The sequence below is a fragment of the Pelodiscus sinensis genome, chromosome 28 (assembly GCF_052426305.1).
Source record: "Pelodiscus sinensis isolate ZL-2025 chromosome 28, ASM5242630v1, whole genome shotgun sequence".
Taxonomy (NCBI): Eukaryota; Metazoa; Chordata; order Testudines; family Trionychidae; genus Pelodiscus; species Pelodiscus sinensis.
Window position 1 is genome coordinate 13,726,684 of NC_143079.1, and position 16,729 is coordinate 13,743,412.

At 56.2% G+C, this 16,729-nt stretch overlaps 1 protein-coding gene across 2 annotated transcripts in view; it reads left to right on the plus strand.

Annotated features, from left to right (window-relative positions):
- Nucleotides 1-16,729, plus strand: part of GPAT2 (glycerol-3-phosphate acyltransferase 2, mitochondrial) — a 110,981-nt gene that overhangs the window by 64,563 nt on the left and 29,689 nt on the right. Inside the window, exons 1-5 of one of the 2 annotated variants that reach the window (XM_089773754.1) lie at nt 3,185-3,330; nt 10,756-10,890; nt 11,419-11,532; nt 11,902-11,975; nt 14,387-14,497. In XM_089773754.1, the coding sequence (XP_089629880.1) occupies nt 10,822-10,890; nt 11,419-11,532; nt 11,902-11,975; nt 14,387-14,497 (368 nt within the window). In that variant the 5' untranslated portion in view covers nt 3,185-3,330; nt 10,756-10,821. Of the gene's footprint in view, nt 1-3,184; nt 3,331-10,755; nt 10,891-11,418; nt 11,533-11,901; nt 11,976-14,386; nt 14,498-16,729 lie in introns of those variants that run through there. The other variant, XM_089773755.1, reaches the window with a different exon arrangement.

Genomic DNA, 16,729 nt, shown 5'->3' on the forward strand with positions numbered 1-16,729 from the left:
TAGTAGATTTTGTGGGCCCCCTTGGCTCTGGGATGGGGCCAAAAATGAGGGGTTCAGTGTGTACTGAGGGGTTCAGGAGAGGGTGGCTGGGGAGCCCCAAGCCTCAGGGGCTGGATCCAGGCAAGCCGGGGGCCACATCCAGCCCCTGGGCCTTAGGCTCCCCGCCCCGATTTAGACAAATTCCATTTTGTCCAAAAAGCCACGTCCCATCGTGGCAGAAAGATTCCAGGGGGACATTTTCGCCCCGTCGGCCTGCTAGCCTCTCCATGCGCCTGTTCCGCTGCTGTCAAAGCCCAGGGTGGGTTTGTGAGGCTCATGGGCCTTTGCAAAGTGCTTTGAGGCCTTGGGAGGGAAGAAGCCGGCTGTTTTCCGGCGGGGAGGCCGCATGGATGACATTCGCTGGGAAATTCCCCGGGCAGAGCAGAGGATGGAATTAGTGGCCCAGACAGCCGTGCCGATGTCACGGAGCAGAGACGGCTCTGTGCCAGCGGGGTGGGGGGCCAGCGGCCGGATCGGCCTTGCAGAGCGTAACGCCATGCTCCAGAAATGATCGTGCCCTGGAGAAACGTATCGGAATGCGTGAGAATCGGAGCAAAGGGGACGCTCCCAGCCCGAGTGCAGGGCTCTGGCCCGGGAGACTGCAAAGGGGTGGGGAGGGGTCCTCACAAGGGCCGGACACACACACACACACACACACACACACACACACACACACACGCAGAGAATGCACTTGGGGATACACACACACACAGGAATACACACCCCAGTTCTTGTGTTATGGGAGCAAGTAAATAATTTTTCCTTATTTACTTTCTCCACCGGTCATGATTTTTATAGATCTCTAGTATATCCCCTTTTAGTCTCCTCTTTTCTAAACTGAAAACTCCCAGTTTTATTAATCTCTCCTCATATGGCAGCTGTTCCAAACCCCTAATTTAAATTGCAGCAAGGGAGGTTTAGGTTGGACATTAGGAAAAACTTCCTGCCTGTCAGGGTGGTGAAACACTGGAATAAATTGCCTAGGGAGGTTGTGGAATCTCCATCATTGTAGATTTTTAAGAGCAGGTTAGACAGACCCTTGTCAGGGATTATCGAGATGGTGCTTGGTCCTGCCATGAGGGCAGGGGTCTGGACTTGATGACCTCTTGAGGTCCCTGCCAGCTCTAGCGTTCTGTGATTCTAATACATACTAGCTACATTTTTTGTTAGTCTCAAAGGTGCTGCAGGACTATTAGTTGTTTTTCAAGGTTTTTTTTTATGATTCTAATACTTTTTGTTGCCCTTTTCTGAACTTTTTCTGATGCCAAGCTATCTTCTTTGAGATGAGACGACCTCATCTGTACGCAGTATTCAAGATGTGGGCGTATGATGGTTTTATATAGCGGCAATAAGATATTCTCTGTCTTAGTCTCTATCCCTTTTTTAACGGTTGCTAACATGCTGTTTGCTTTTGTGACTGCTGCTGCACATGGAGTGGATGTTTTCAGAGAACTATCCACAATGACACCACGATGTCTCTCTTGAGTGGTAACAGCTAATTTAGTCCCCATCAGTTTACCTGTACATTTGGGAGTACGTTTTCCAATGTGCATTATTTTGCCTTTATCAACGCTAACGTTCATTTGCCATGGGAGCTGTGCTTGTCTCTAATTGCCTGTTGCCGGGGCCAAACAAACTGAAAGAAGTCAAACTATTGATCTAAAAGGAGCTGCTGCACAGATCCGCCATTTCTTCTAGGACTTTGGGCTTGCCCTGGAGTTTGCGGTATTGGGCCAGGGTTGGTGCTTAGGACCAGGGAAGGAGCAAAGGGGGTTGAAACACGCACGTTCCTCCGAGCAAGTGAAGTTCGAGCTGGAGAGAGCCTTATTCCTCAATAAAGAACAGTGGCTGTGTCTAGACTGGCCAGTTTTTCCGGAAAATCAGCCGCTTTTCCGGAAAAACTTGCCAGCTGTCTACACTGGCCGCTTGAATTTCCGCAAAAACACTGACTTCCTACTGTCTGAAATCAGGGCTTCTTGTGGAAATACTATGCTGCTCCCGTTCGGGCAAAAGGGCCAGTGTAGACAGCTGAGATTTGTTTCCGCAAAAAAGCCCCGATCGTGAAAATGGCGATCGGGGCTGATGAAGCTATTTTATATTTAGCTAGAAGCCATTCTGTATAACAAAAGCCATTTCAGTTTCTTATGTCTGCACGAGGGAGTAAACTGGCCTTCACCGAGGTGGGGAGAGACCAGAGGGATGCGCTGTTGGAATGTGTTCATGAACTATTTTGAGCTGAAGCTCGAACTCCCTTTTAACCTGTTTCTTTCTATGCTGATAATAATTCTTCTTTGAAGTTCTCTTTGATTTCTTGCCCTGACGTCAGACTTGTTTGGTTAAGGGTATAAAATACTAGGATTGATTGTATTAGCCAGCCTTACTGGGCCCGGCTTTGCCTGGACCACGTTTGGCTCACTTTGCTTTTATTGGCCAATAAAACTGTCTGTTTAGCTGCGTAAACTGAGTGAGGCGTTTGCTTCGACAGGGCTTTTTTGCACAAAAGCGCGTCTAGATTGGCACGGACGCTTTTCTGCAAAAAGTGCTTTTCCGGAAAAGCGTCCGTGCCAATCTAGACGCTCTTTTCCAAAAATGCTTTTAACAGAAAACTTTTCCGTTAAAAGCATTTGCGGAAAATCCTGCCAGTCTAGACGTAGCCTAAGAGCTTCACAGGGAGATTGCTCGTTAGTTCGTTCTGTGCAGGGGGGGATCTGCGAATGGGCAACACGGGAGGGATGGGACATCTGGCATTGGCCACTGGCGGCAGCCAGGACACCGGGGTAGATGGGCCTTTGGGTAGACGGAGGTCATGTAGACTCACCGCGCCCTTATCTCGCTCGGCACCACTGTCATGCAAATAGCATTAGGCCTAATGAATGTTTGCAAAGGCCTTGGAGGGCCCGAGGGGCTCCTAGGAGGGAAGCTTTGCCCGTTTGCCTTCCTTCTCATGGGGATCCAGGGCAGGGGGGAGCTCGGCAGCGCCCCCCCGCTCTCGCAGGCCTCCTGCCCGGCAGGGAACTCGGGGGGGCGAGGGGGCCTTTCCCCGGCCCCTGCACAGAGACCCTTCTGCAATCACCCCCCCGGGCAAAGTGCGCGCGCGGTGCAACCAGCCCGGGGGGGATTTTGCTCCCAGCTGCTCCCGCCCAGAGGCCGCGGCGCCGGGCACGGTGCGCACAGCCTGCTGCGGCCCGAGGGGGCGGGGCGTGGCACGGCCGGGCGTGGCGTTCCCAGCAGCGGGCGGGGCGGGGCTCGCAGCGGCTGCAGCTCCCGGCACGTGGAGGGAGCGGGGTCCGGGTGAGCGTGCGGCGGGCCCCCCCCCGCCGGGAAAACATGCCCCCCCCATCTCCCGGGCCGTTTGTGGGACCCCCCCGCCCCCTTCCCTTTGCCCCCCTCTGCTGGGCTCTGCCATGCAAGACACCCCCAGGTCCCCAGTCCCCGCCCCGGGCGTGGGACCCCCCATCAGGTCTCATGCCCCCCCCCCCCCCGCCTTCTTTCCCCATCCAGGCCCCGCACTGTGCTGGGCCCCCTGCCCCACCTTGCTGGTTCGGGGACCGCCGCTTGCTGCCCCCTCCCTGCCCGGCTGGGCCCTGCCCCATGTATGGGACCCCTGCTCTGCCTACTGCACCTGGGACCCCTGCCCCTTCCCCCGTCCCCAGCTCCACCTGGCCAGGTACAGGGCATGGGTCAGATGCTCCGTGCGGCTCCCTAATAGCACCCCGTGCCCGAGCTGGCTTGGTCGCACCGGATGCATATGGGCCTTGCTGCCCTCCATGGGGCCCTACGGCATATAGGGCTCTGGAGGCCTCAGTCCCCAGGATGGCCACCCCCACAGGGTCTGGTTTATCTCTTCCATTCCCCCCTTCATGATCCATTTTGTGCTGCCCCATGGCAGATTGGCATTGGCTGGTGGGATTGGGTTCCCTTCCTGCCCAAGGGGGGCTCTGCCCCACTTCTCTGTCATGGGAAGGCCCCGCTGGTCAATATTTCAATAGCGCTAAGCTGCCCCAGACGTTTCCCTCCACCCGGACTTTAGCGGGACGCGATCAGATTGAAATTGTACGACAGGAATGCCTCCAAGCCCTCACGAAGACCTGGCCCTTTGTGCTTGGGTGTGGTACCCGTCAAGAGACTGAAGAAGTTAGATAAGGCAGGCGCTCTGGAGCAGGGAGGGGGGAGAACCCGGCTAAGAGTAGACAATTGATTTGTCCAATCCATCTGCCTTCCAACAATTATATAACCAATCTCCCTCCCTGTGCGGTTAATAGCAGCACATTCTTACAGAGAAACTATTTCCAGTATTTAATTTTCATTTCATCCTTTAGGTCGTGACTTCCTTTTTTAACTGTACTTTTGCATGTTAGTCAACTTGAACAATAGTTTCTCCTTTGTATTTGGCTGATTTTTGCATTCGGGGTCTCTCGCGAGCATGCTGCTGCAATGTTTGGGTTGCAGGCGCTGCAGCGGGAGTGTTTAAATCCAAACGCTTCTCTGTGGATTTTTTGTTGTTCATTTGTATTGAAATGTTTCATTCGGGGGGAGCATGTTTCCTGGGGACTTTCTCCTGTTTTGTTTTTTCTGTATTACTATTTAATTATTTGGAGCTATTGGATCACCGAGATGTTTGTTTCCTCCCCCTTTAATAAATTGTTCTGTGATGTTAAAAAAGGGACTTTTCTGGGTTATGGACTGGCCCAGTTGTGTTAAAAAAACAAAACAAAAGGAGTGTAGGAGGCTAAAACTCTTCCACATTTTGATGTGTTAGTGCCTTCAAATGAGATCCTTGTTTAGACCCTAGTTCTGTAATTGACTGTGTGGGGGCAGACTGCTTCATCTAAGCCAGAAGTCTGTCCACATGTAAATTACCAGATTGGCTGTGTTGGTAAAATACTTACCCTGCTGTGCGCTGAAGCTGAAAGGCGGCCTGTTGCGGTTCGACGCCTTAGTGCTTGTTTAATGATTTCTTGTGGGCAGCCATGCTGCTGTGCCCCCGACAAGGAGCGTTTCACTGGTAATCTAGCCTTAGATGCCCTTAAGGGACGGCTTTATGGCCAGAAAGAAGGTTTTCCTGCTTCTAGTCTTCACTAGCCAGTTACAGGCAGTCCCCGGGTTACGTACAAGATAGGGACTGTAGGTTTGTTCTTAAGTAGAATTTGTATGTAAGTCGGAACTGGTACATATTGTAGGGGAAACTAGCCAAACATTTCTCCAGAGCTCAGTTTTATTCTCCCACACCTCACTTCCCTCAGTCCTTTATTCTCAAGCTGAGGTGTCTGCTGAGAAAAGAGGCTTCGCGTCTCCTGGTCTGCTGGGGGGAAGCAGCTAGTGCGGGGTTGCCTCACCCCATTTATAAGTAGGGATCCAATGTAAGTCGGATCCATGTAACCCGGGGACTGCCTGTATTTGCCAAAGCCGTTCTTGATAGAGCACGCTAGCCTGCTGCAAGAGCACTTAGGACCCAGACCTGTAAAATTCCAAGATCCAAATGGCCAGGTCATGACCCTGTCCAGCTGGATAGTGCTTGGCTATTGGCGCCTCTCTGCAGGGCTATCTTGAGATTTAGGGGGTCCTATGCAATCCTATTAAACTAGCGTCCCTATACCTGATGTGGCAGCCGAGGGTGTGTAATATTTTAGAGCTGTGATTTTATAATCCTCAGCAACGCACTAATGAAATAGTTTTAAAGCAACTTTTAAAATAAAATCCTCTTGAGTAACACAGAACGTTCAGGAACGGACAGGATAGACCTGGGGTCGGCTAATGCCTGTGAAATGGTTTTATTGCCACTTGAATGGCTCGTTCACCGGTTCGATGTCAAGGTCTGGCAGGGTTTGTCACTTTTCAGTTACCCAGATCCTCTCCAGAGGAAGTGAAGCCACAGAAAGGAGATAGGAATTGAGGGGGGGTGGGCTTTAAGACCCAGCGGTACCCCAAATTTTCAGGTGCCCCAGGCAGCTGCACATTCTGAATATGGATAAGGACGGCCCTGCTTCTCTAGCTTGCCAAATTATACAGGCAGTCCCCGGGTTACATGGATCCGACTTACATCGGATCCCTACTTACAAACGGGGTGAGGCAACCCCGCACTAGCTGCGCCCCTCCAGCAGACCAGGGAGACGTGAAGCTAGCGCCCCCCCCCCCAGCAGACCAGGGAGACGCGAAGCTAGCCCCCCCCCCGCCCCAGCAGACCAGGGAGACGCGAAGCTAGCACCCCCCCCAGCAGACCAGGGAGACGCAGAGCGGCTTTTTTCAGCAGACACCTCAGCTTGAGAATAAAGGACTGAGGGAAGTGAGGTGTGGGAGAATAAAACTGAGCTCTGGAGAAATGTTTGGCTAGAGTTTCCCCTACAATATGTACCAGTTCCGACTTACATACAAATTCAACTTAAGAACAAACCTACAGTCCCGATCTTGTACGTAACCCGGGGACTGCCTGTATTGGCTAAAAGCGTAGCCAATTGTTTTGAATACATTTCTGGTTCGGTATTAAAAGCCTGCTAGAGACCAAATACCCAAACACATGCACATGTCTTGTCTGAAGATAAAACAGTACAGTACAAGAAGCAGACGTACCCTCTGTCTGAGAAGCAGTTCTTATCCTGCAGCGTGTTGCCTGACGCAGGTGTGTTTCCAGGATACGTACTTAAACTAGCTGCATTTAGAGTATGGTTTTGCAAATTGTATCACTAAAATCCAACCCACTGCATTTTAACAGCTCCTTAACTTGTGGGTTTAGTTGGTATTTTTCTCCTCTTCATTTTCAATGCAACATTCCGAATCAGTTGTTTGCGTAGGGACCCGTACTAAGATGTTGAACAAATGTATCTCGACTTCGACAAATTTCATGTTTGCAAGATCCAAAACTGACTTCAGCTTTGGAAAATGCTCCGGGATGCTTAGCAGAAGCGAGTAAGAGAAAGCATAATGCCGTGCAGGTATAAAGTTTTGTGCTACCTTTTGTCTGTGATGTGCAGTACATATTCATGCGATGTGCAGTACATACACCAGTACCTAGTGGCTAACAGATTAGAAAAAAAACCCTTCTCTTGTTCGGTTGCTGGCGTCCTGTCCAAACGCTGCATTGACAGTCCCATGAATCCCTTGATAGAGCTGTGAGTGAGATGCAGGATTGCAGCAGGCAGAGTTTTATCGACGTTCGGGGGATTGTCAGAGATGCTCCAGCTGGGATGGCAAGGGGTGAGTTAGTTGCAGCCATCGCTGGGTGAAAAGTTATAGCTGGGCAGGAGGTCGGGGTGGAACAGATGATTGCAAAGGTCCTTCTAGCCTTGAAATCTGATGGTCTTTGGTGGAGATGGGACTTGACTTAGCGGGATTTGGGGCATTGCCTTGGCCCTGGTACTGTTTGGTGCCACTTATGTGGCGGAGTGTGGAATCATGTTGCTGTGATTGGGTCTCCTGGCATAGTTGCTTTTCGGGAGAGCCCTGAGAAATGCTGCCTAAACGTGTAAATATGGAGAGTTCGAGCTATGGAGTCTCTCATATTCAGAGCGACAGATTTTGCAGAAACAGCAATGGGGGAGGCAAGCGGGAGGAACTGAAATCTTTGGCTTCTAGGGCAAGGTCAGCCGTGGGGTGGCCCAGTTAGAATCCTTTCCCCTAGACTGACTTCTACGCACTAACCTGGCCCCTTCGAGATGCTCTGGGAAGATTCAGTACAGATTGAACCTCTCTGGTCCAGCCACATCTGTGATCCGGGGCCAGAGATCCCTGGCAGCAGAGATTGGCAAGAGCGGAGCCAGTTCAGCAGGCTGGCAGCCTAGTGGGCTGGGGGCAGCGGAGCCTAGTAGCTAGAGCCAGGAGTGGAGCCCCCGCTGGCAGCCTCGAGGGTCAAGGGCAGCGGAGCCTCATGGTCAGGGCCAAGAGTGGAGCTCGGAGGCAGTGGAGCCCGGCGGCCAGGGCTGGCAGTGGGGACGATGGCCAGGAGGGGAGTCCAGCTGGGAGGTTGGTGGCCCCCCGGGAGAGCCTGGAGGCCGGACCTCCCCTGGTCCAGCAAACTCCCTTGTTTGGGACCGGTCAGGTCCTGCGGGGGCCGGACCAGGGAGGTCCCACCTGTAGTGGGATTACGGCCCCACTCAGCAGCGCAGCGGCACTGTGTGTCAGTCCTGCCTCCTTGCTCCCCGAGGGCTCCTCCAGGGGGGGTGTTTGTACGCAAATCCCGCCTGGCAATCTGTGGACTCCGCGGAGTGGATGCGCAGAGAGAGCATCGTGTGAGTCGTGTGGCAGGCATGCAGCGAGCCCCGCGAGAGGAAAAATGGTCCCACGAGAAGGGCCCTGGCTTGGGACCAGATCTGGGTTTGTGTCCAGCTCCGCCACAGACTTCCTGTGTAACTCTGGGCAAGCTACCTAGCCTCTCTGGCCCTGCCAGGAACCTGCCCTGCCTCACAGGAGCGGGGGAGGGCCAGCATGTCGGAGCCGCGTACCTCCCTAAGATAGATGGGCACTAGGGGTGCAAAATCCCCTTGAACTGGTGCAATGTTTAACCAGCGAACTGATTAAAAGGGGGCAGCTGGGAAGGCCATTCTGGGCTGGAGTGTCCCTGCCTCCTGCTGCCGCGGCCAAGCTGGCGCGTCCCCCAACCCCGCCATGGACAGAGGCTGCTCTGGCCGGGCTGGAGTGCCCCCCGCTTGCTGTGGGCAGGGAGCTGCTTCAACCCCCGCTGGTTAACTGGAACGGTTAGCCTCGCCTGTTAAGGATGTGGCTTACCAGTTAACTGGTTAACCAGTCACATCCCTAATGGGCACTGAGCCGGGGGGCGGGGGGGGGGGGATTGCCTGGCTCTGTGTGCCTGGGGGGTGCCTGGCTCTGTGCCAGGCTCTGTGCGCCTGGGGGGTGTGGGAGTGCCAGGCAGGAGGGATGGGAAGGGAGAAAGCGAAGGGCAGTGTCTGTGAGGCTGTGAAGTCATGGTCCCGGAGGGGAGGTCTTCTGCATGCCACACGTAAGAGGTAGGAAAAGATCCTGAGAGGGGAGCCTTGTGTCTGACTCTGTTATACGCATGGGGAGCTATTGCGCATGAACCAATGAGCTGACTGTTTACATAAGCAAAGCAGAAGGAGAAACTGAGGCACAGGGCAGGGAGTGACTTACCCAAGGCAGCACCGTGAGGCAGTGGCAGAGCTGGGGATAGAGCGCAGGACTCTCTCCAGCTTGCTGGGCCGCCCTCTCTCTGCCCTTCCCTGGCATCCCCTGGGTGGCTTTGGTTGGTCCCGCTGAGCCCTGGGCTCTTGGCCTCTGCCCTCCAGGTGCCGCCGCCGTACCTGGTGGATATTGGCGTCTCCGGGGGAGAGCGAGGAGGGCGTGGGTGGGGGAAGCCAGTTGTAGGGATATTGGAGCTGCACTGCAAAGAGAATAACTCTTCTCCCGAGGGCTTTGGGCGCGCTGGCTGCCGGGGGTTTTCCGCTCTGCGCGGTCGCCGAGCTGCAGAACAATTGATTTCTCAGCCGAGGGGTTAGCCCGTTGGGAAGGGAGTTTTCCTCACACCGGGGAGCTGCAGCCCAGGCCTGGCTAAGACCATCTCCTGGGCAGAGGGCCCGAGCACACAGCCAGCCAACAGTGCGTGTGCGTGTGCCCGTGTGTGTGTGTGCATGCGTGTGCCCGTGAGTGTGTGTGCATGCGTGTGTGTGTGCCCGTGTGTGTGTGTGTGCATGCGTGTGCGTGTGCCCGTGTGTGTGTGCGTGTGCCCGTGAGTGTGTGTGCGTGCATGTGTGTGCGTGCGTGCGTGTGCGTGTGCCCGTGTGTGTGCGTGCATGCGTGTGCGTGTGCCCGTGAGTGTGTGTGCATGCATGCGTGTGCGTGTGCCCGTGTGTGTGTGTGCATGCGTGTGCGTGTGCCCGTGTGTGTGTGTGCATGCGTGTGCGTGTGCCCGTGTGTGTGTGTGCATGCATGTGCGTGTGCCCGTGTGTGTGCGTGCATGCATGTGCGTGTGCCCGTGAGTGTGTGTGCGTGCATGCGTGTGCGTGTGCCCGTGAGTGTGTGTGCGTGCATGCGTGTGCGTGTGCCCGTGTGTGTGTGTGCATGCGTGTGCGTGTGCCCGTGTGTGTGCATGTGTCCGTGTCCTGCCACGCACGCTCGCTCAAGGCCATTGTTGGGGTCCCTCGCCCAATCCCCCTCCTCACCACAAAGCCTCCACCCCCACCTGCCTGGCCTCGGAGCCCCCTTGGCCCGGGCGCGGTTTGCCTCTCTCTGAATCATTAGGCCGGGGGTGGGGAAACTTTTTTGCCCCCCCCCTCCGCTTTCCCCTCACACAAGGAGCCCGGGGGGGCCCAGGCTAGTAGATTTTGTGAGCTCCAGCCCTGCGGGGGGGGGGGGGCTGCAGCATCAACGCAGGACCCCCAATGTTGGGGGGAGCCCCAGGGGCAGGATCTAGGCCCCCCAGGCCTTAGGTTCCCCACCCCCGCGCTAGGCCACAGGATTCAGCCAGGCCATTTCCGGGAGAGCAGAACGTCGGCTCCAGGCGATCTCTGCCCGCCTGAGCAGCGGCCGGTGGCGCCGTCGAGTGTCCGAGAGCCCCACCGTTAAGACGGCCTTTCTCCCGCCCGCGCGCGGCAGGGCCGTGCCGTCCCCCTCCCGGGAGCGTGAGGCGCAGCCCAGCCGTCCTCGCTCTGGGGCGGTCGGTGTCCGGGGTGGTGCCCGAACCGCTGGGCAGCGCTTCCTCTTTCCGGGGGCCGCCGCCTCGCTCACGCCCGCTCGGCTGTGTCTTTGCAGCTCCCCTCTCCCCGGACGGGCGGCCGATCCCCCGAGCCGGCCTGTGCTTGGAGATCCGGACGAGCCATGGCGCTGACCCAGCGGGACTCGGCCACCCGCATCCTGCGAGCGGAGGAGCAGCGGCACCAGAGACACGTGCGTGATCCGTGGGAGAGAGCGCGGCGGCAGCGGGTTCACCTTCCCGGGGGGAGGTGGGGGATTTAGGACTCTCCGTGCCCCCGTTGCCAGATGAGGCGGGGAGCAGGGATCTGTTCAGATAAGCCGGGGCGGGAGCTGGAAAAGCCTGAGTCTTGAGTGAGAAATTTTCCCAGGCCGGGCCATTTCCACCCGCCGTCCCCAGCGGGAGTTGGGGGACGCCCCTGCCGGCTGCCGTGGACCCTGCTCTGCAGACCACAAGGCTTTGTGGCTGGGCACAGCGCCAGCCTGGCCACCGCGCCTGCCCAGAGCGCACGCTCCTGAATGCCGCTCTGCGGGGGGGGGGGGGCCAACAATCTCCCCTTGGGGGTAGCGAGGTGACTCCCCCAAGGCCGCGCCGCTCACAGTTAGGCGGCAGTGGAGGCCGGGCCAAAGTGATTTAGGAACCTGCCTCCTGGCCCGGCGATGGGCCGCCAGCGTTCCTTTCCGGTGCCGGGATCCACGAGCCTTGTCTCCTCTCGCCCCCAGATGAAGACCTGGTCCTTGGGCTTTGGGGTGAAGCTGGAGATTGTCACCCCTTTTCTGGGCAAGTACCGCCCGTTCGTGGGGCGCTGCTGTCAGACCTGCACCCCCAAGAGCTGGGTAAGGCCGGCAGGTGGTTGGAGGGTTCTGCTCCCATCGGATCTCACTGCTGGATTGGGGCCAGGCGAGCAGATGGGTGGGGGGCGGTCGTGAATCGGGCCCCCCCTGCACTGGCCAGGCTGTGCTTGTACCACCGTTACACAGAACCCGCCGGTGGCTGGGTCTTCCCAGCTGCTGCCTTTCCCCAGCCCCGAAGCCGATGGGCTTTCATTCTGGCCTCTGGGCAGCCCTGGCGCTGCAGGACAAGAGGGGAGACAGGGCCGCGGGGTGATCCCTGGCAGAGGAATGAATTCCTGGGGGAGAAGGTGCTGGCTGGGCACGGGGAGTCAGGGCGTTTCTGCTAACGGCTGCGCCTCTGTCTGCTTCCAGCATTCCTCCTTCCACAGGCACCTGCCCGCCCTGGGCTTTCACAGCGCCATCCAGGTGACGGAGGAAAACACCAGGTGACTGGCGGGGGACGGGGGAGAGTGTTGGATGGGGCGGGGGATGGAGGTTTAGGAGGGGGAGGACACACACTTGGCACTTTGTTTCCATGTGTCTCTGAGGCTGGATTTGGGGGTGTGAGCCCCACCCAGGCAGCCAGGCCTCCTGCGTCTCACCCCCAGGTCTGCACGGACCCCCCATAGGAGCTAGAGCCAGGGGATTCTCTCTGTGAATGGAGACGAGACTAATAGTCATTTCCCGACTCCACTGGAGGTTTGGGAGGCTTCAGAAGTTGGCCTCACTTGTTAATGAGGCTAATACCGAATCGCTTTCAGGCTTGTTCGGAAAGCCTTGTGAAAGCTGCCGCCCGGACCGGCGAAGTGTTATTAACAGCGGGGAGGAGAGAATTTGATTCATTCCCGTCCCCGCGCCTACGCACACAACCCAGTGTAATGCACCAGCCGCAGCAAAAGGGGAATAGAGATTCAAGCGAGTTGTCAGTCGTTACCAAGAGGTGTAGCTCCCCACCCTGGCGTGGAAGGCCGCATTCAGAGACAGAGTTTTCACTCTGATCGCTTCCCTGGGATGGGCGCAGGGAAGTGCTTGCAAAGCGTTTTGTGTGGGCCCGCCCATGCCATTTCTAGCCCTGGCAGTTTGGGTGACAATGGATGTTAAAAGCGACGTGGTTCTGTTTCTTTGCCTGGCACGCCCATGTGCTTCAGTAGTGACGTCCGCCCAGCTCCTCCGCTGATGGCATTGGAAAAAGTTCCGAAAAGGGCAACAAAAATGGAAGGGCTGCTGTGTGAGGAGAGGTTAATAAAACTGGGACTTTTCAGCTTAGAAAAGAGAAGACTAAGGGGAGATATGATAGAGGTCTCTAAACTCATGACTGGTGTGGATAAAGTAAATAAGGAAAAGTGATTTACTTGTTCCAATACACAAGAACTAGGGGTCGCCAAGTGAAACTAATAGGTAGCAGGTTTAAAACAAACAAAAGGAAGGTTTTCTTCACACAACGCACAGTCAACCTGCGGAACTCCTTGCCAGAGGATGTTGTGAAGGCCAGGACTTTAACAGGGTTCAAAAAGCTAGATAAATTCATGGAGGTTAGGTCCATCGATAGCTATTAGCTAGGATGGATGGTGTCCCTAGCTTCTGCCGGGAGCTGGAAATGGGCGACGGGGAGGGATTACTGGATGAGTCCCTGTTCTGTTTGCTCCCTCTGGGGCATCTGGCATTGGCCACTGTTGGCAGACAGGACACTGGGGTAGATGGACCCAGTCTGACCCAGTAGGGCCGTTCAATCATTGGCTTCAGGGGAGGTCTGCTGGAGTCACCCTGATTTATCCCGGCTAATGGTTTGTCCCGTGACGTTTCATTCTCCATGTGCCGGGTGTTGGAGAACGGCCTGGTTTTGAGCGGTGCTGGGCCGCTGCAGCTCCTGTCCATTTGTGGGATTCCCGGTGGTTCCGCGCTCTCCAGGTCCCCGCCTTTCCTGTGGCTCGAAACCTGGGCCCCTGGGATTTCACGAGTTGCACGTGCTAACATCTTGCTGAAGCCCTTCAGTCTCGTAGCCTTCCCTGAAAACAGCTGGCAGAAACCCTTTGTAGCCGGGCATCTCCCTGCCGGTGCAGGAACATCCTGGGTGTTCTCCATGCCGAGATGGACGCTCCGAAGCCTCCGTGATTGAGCGACAGATCCCGAAATCAATAGGGTTTTTAGCTCTTTTCAGCATGGGAGCATCACCTCCCGACACCGCCCACGTCTGTCCCCGCGCGCTTCGCTTCCCCCTTGCTCTTTTCCTCCTTAGAGCTCATGGCACTTTACCCAGCACCATCATCCCATTGTACAGATTTGGAAAATGAGGCGCAGCAGCTGGAAGCTGGGAATGGGCGACAGGGAGGGGATCACTGGATGATTCCCTGTTCTGTTCGGCCCTGGGCAGGCAGCAGGGCAGGGAGCAGGTGATCAGAAGTGTCTTTGGGGACCCCTCGATTTTTGGGTTAGGCTCATTCCAGCACACGGTAACCTGCATCAGTCAGTCCCAAAAGGGAGGGTGTCACGAAGAAGGGTCGGGCTTGTTAAAAAAATGAAACTGTGACTGAGGGGACATGACCTAAAGCATTGGAGTCAAAGGAAAGGTTCCCAGTGGGAACCGACTGAGCCCCACGGGGAGCAGCATTTCCTAATGGGTAGAGCAGTGACCTTGGACACAGGAGACATTTCTCAGCTCTGCCACTGGGTGGTCACACATCCCCTTTCCGTGCCTCAGTTTCCCCCCTGGGGATAATGCTACTGACCTCCTTTGTAAAGTGCTTTGACACCTACACATGGAGTGTGCTGTGGGCTGATTAGCACCTGGATGACAGGATGCATGCAATTTATCGCGTGTTGTTGGGTCCCATAATTACCTAGCTGAGTCTCTCTGTAGGTATAGGGGCTGGCTGGTAAGAAGACTCTGTTACTTCCTTGCGATCCTCGATTGGAAAGTTCATTCCGACACCCCCACAGACCTCCAGGAGAGAATCTTCTGCAGCGAAAGGTATTATTTCTCGTGTGCGAGCACCGGAGGTTATTTGCCCTTTGGGCTGGCACGGAAGGTTTTCTCTCCTCCCCTCCTTTCTCAGCTGGTCCGCGTAGTATACAGCCCCGCGGTGCTTAGATCCTGAATCTGGCTCTGTGGTGTTCTGATGCAGCAGAGGCCAGCTGATGTAGGGCTGCGACAGTGGGAGAATTTGACCCAAACCTCTGCTGTAAATCCGGCCCCCGTGGCCTGTTCTCGAGACTGCATGTCCTTGTCGCCAAACTGAGAGTGGAATCCAGTGACATGGGGCTATAAACCTCAGGGCCAGGAGGGCATCCGAGTAAGGCCTCCTGGGTTCCCTTCCCTTCCCAGCAACTTCCGCCCTCTCCGCCAGGAAGCCAGGGCTGTGCTTGCTATTAGGTGGGGCTGGTTTAAACGTTTTTGAGCCAAAATTTTTTGATGGAAAGTTGATTTTTCAAATAAATTAAATTTGGGGGGGGGGGAGGCGTTAAATTGGAGTTTGCAAAATTTCAAATATTTTGCTTCCGAAATGCTGCTGTGGTGCCTCATGGGAGTTGTAGTTCAGTTACCTCATGCTCCTGTCCTCCATGGGACAGGTGCTCTAGCTGGACTTCAGCTCCCATGAGGCACCATGGCAATGCGATGTCCCCCCTCCAATCATCAGGTAGGGTCTCTGATGCTTCCTGGGAGATGTAGTCCAACCAGGGGACCAGGCCTCTAGAAGGGAATAAGAGTGAGGCACCTGAACTACAAGTCCCAGGCCCTCTGGCAGCGTTTCCAACCCGTCATGTTTCAGATTTTGAATTTTACGTCTGAAACGCAAAATGTTCTACGTCTAGACCAGTTAGAAGCGCTAGCGATGTGAGTTCCCCACTCACCGGCTCCGTCTGCCCCGGCCGTTTGTGGGAGCTCGTCAGTCCTCTCTTGACCACTACAGCTTGGACCTCCCTGGTCCGGCACCCTCAGGGCCTGAACCAGGGAGTTTGACGGATTAGGGGAGGTCAGTGCTCACCTGCTGGCTGCCCTGCCGCTGGCCTGGCTGGGGCTCCCCACCCTGCTGCCTGCCTGGAGCCATCAGAGTCCCCCAGGGTTCCTGGCTGGGGCCATCTAAACTCTGCCGGCCCACTGCCACAGGGGTTCCCCAGCCAGGGCTGCCTGCCACCCTGACCCTGCTGCCACCAGGGATTCCCCAGGGTTCCCTGGCCGGGGACCCCTGCCACCCACAGCCCCTGCGTTCTCCCAGCTGGCTCCCGCTCCCGCCTCTGGGGCTCTTGGGTCCAGCAACATCTGGACCTGCCGGACCACGGATGTTGCCGGACCAGCGTGTCCCAGATTTGGGAGGTTCAGCCTGTAGTGGGAGTGCTGGTGTAGAGGGGGCACCTGCTACCTGTGTCCCGCTCCGAGCATCTCTGCCCAACACGGTGGTTCAGAGTTAATGGCTCTTCTGCCCTAATGCCCTCGCCAGATCTAGGCCTGGCAGAGTTTGTATTTGGTCGAGTTACATTTTCCCAGTGAAGGGATTTATGAGGCCAGGCTGGTGGTTTGGGAAGGCAATGCCTCCCCCCGCCTCCCATACCAGCCACCCCCGCATTCCCAGCCTGGCCCCGCCCACAACACCTGCGGGAGGTGTACTGGGGGCTACCGTTGCTGCCCCCAGTGCTTGCCCTGCTTGTGCTCCAGGGACATGCTGCTCCACCTCCTCGTGGGGGCGGGGCCTGGGCAGAAGGGGCGGGGCCTGGGCAGAAGGGGCGGGGCTTGGGATTTGCCTCCCCTCCCCCCCGCTCTACCTTCGCCCACTGTCCATGAACGGGAGTGTCCGATCGCAGTAACTCTACTGACATACCTTGGAAAGCCAGAAGAGTCCCTTGTGAGCATGTCATCTGACCTCCTCTTTAATACGGGCCTGAGGACTTCCCGAATGAATTTCAGTGATGCCGTATCTTTTAGAAGAACAGGTATTGATATGGAAATGGCCAGCGACCGAGACTCCACCGCCACCCTGGATGCATTGTTCCACTCGCTAATAACCCTCGCTGGTAAACACGCAGGCTTCTTTCTAGTCTGAACATGTGTCGCTTCTCCGCCCGACCCCTGGTCCTCGCTGGCTTTGTCCGTGAGGCTGAAGAGTCTTTTATCAAACCAATGCTGGAAAATCTCCCTGTGTAGGCCTTGCCCTCTGCCTCAACTCCCACACGTACAAGAGAGAATGACTGGGCCAGAGCCTCTGCT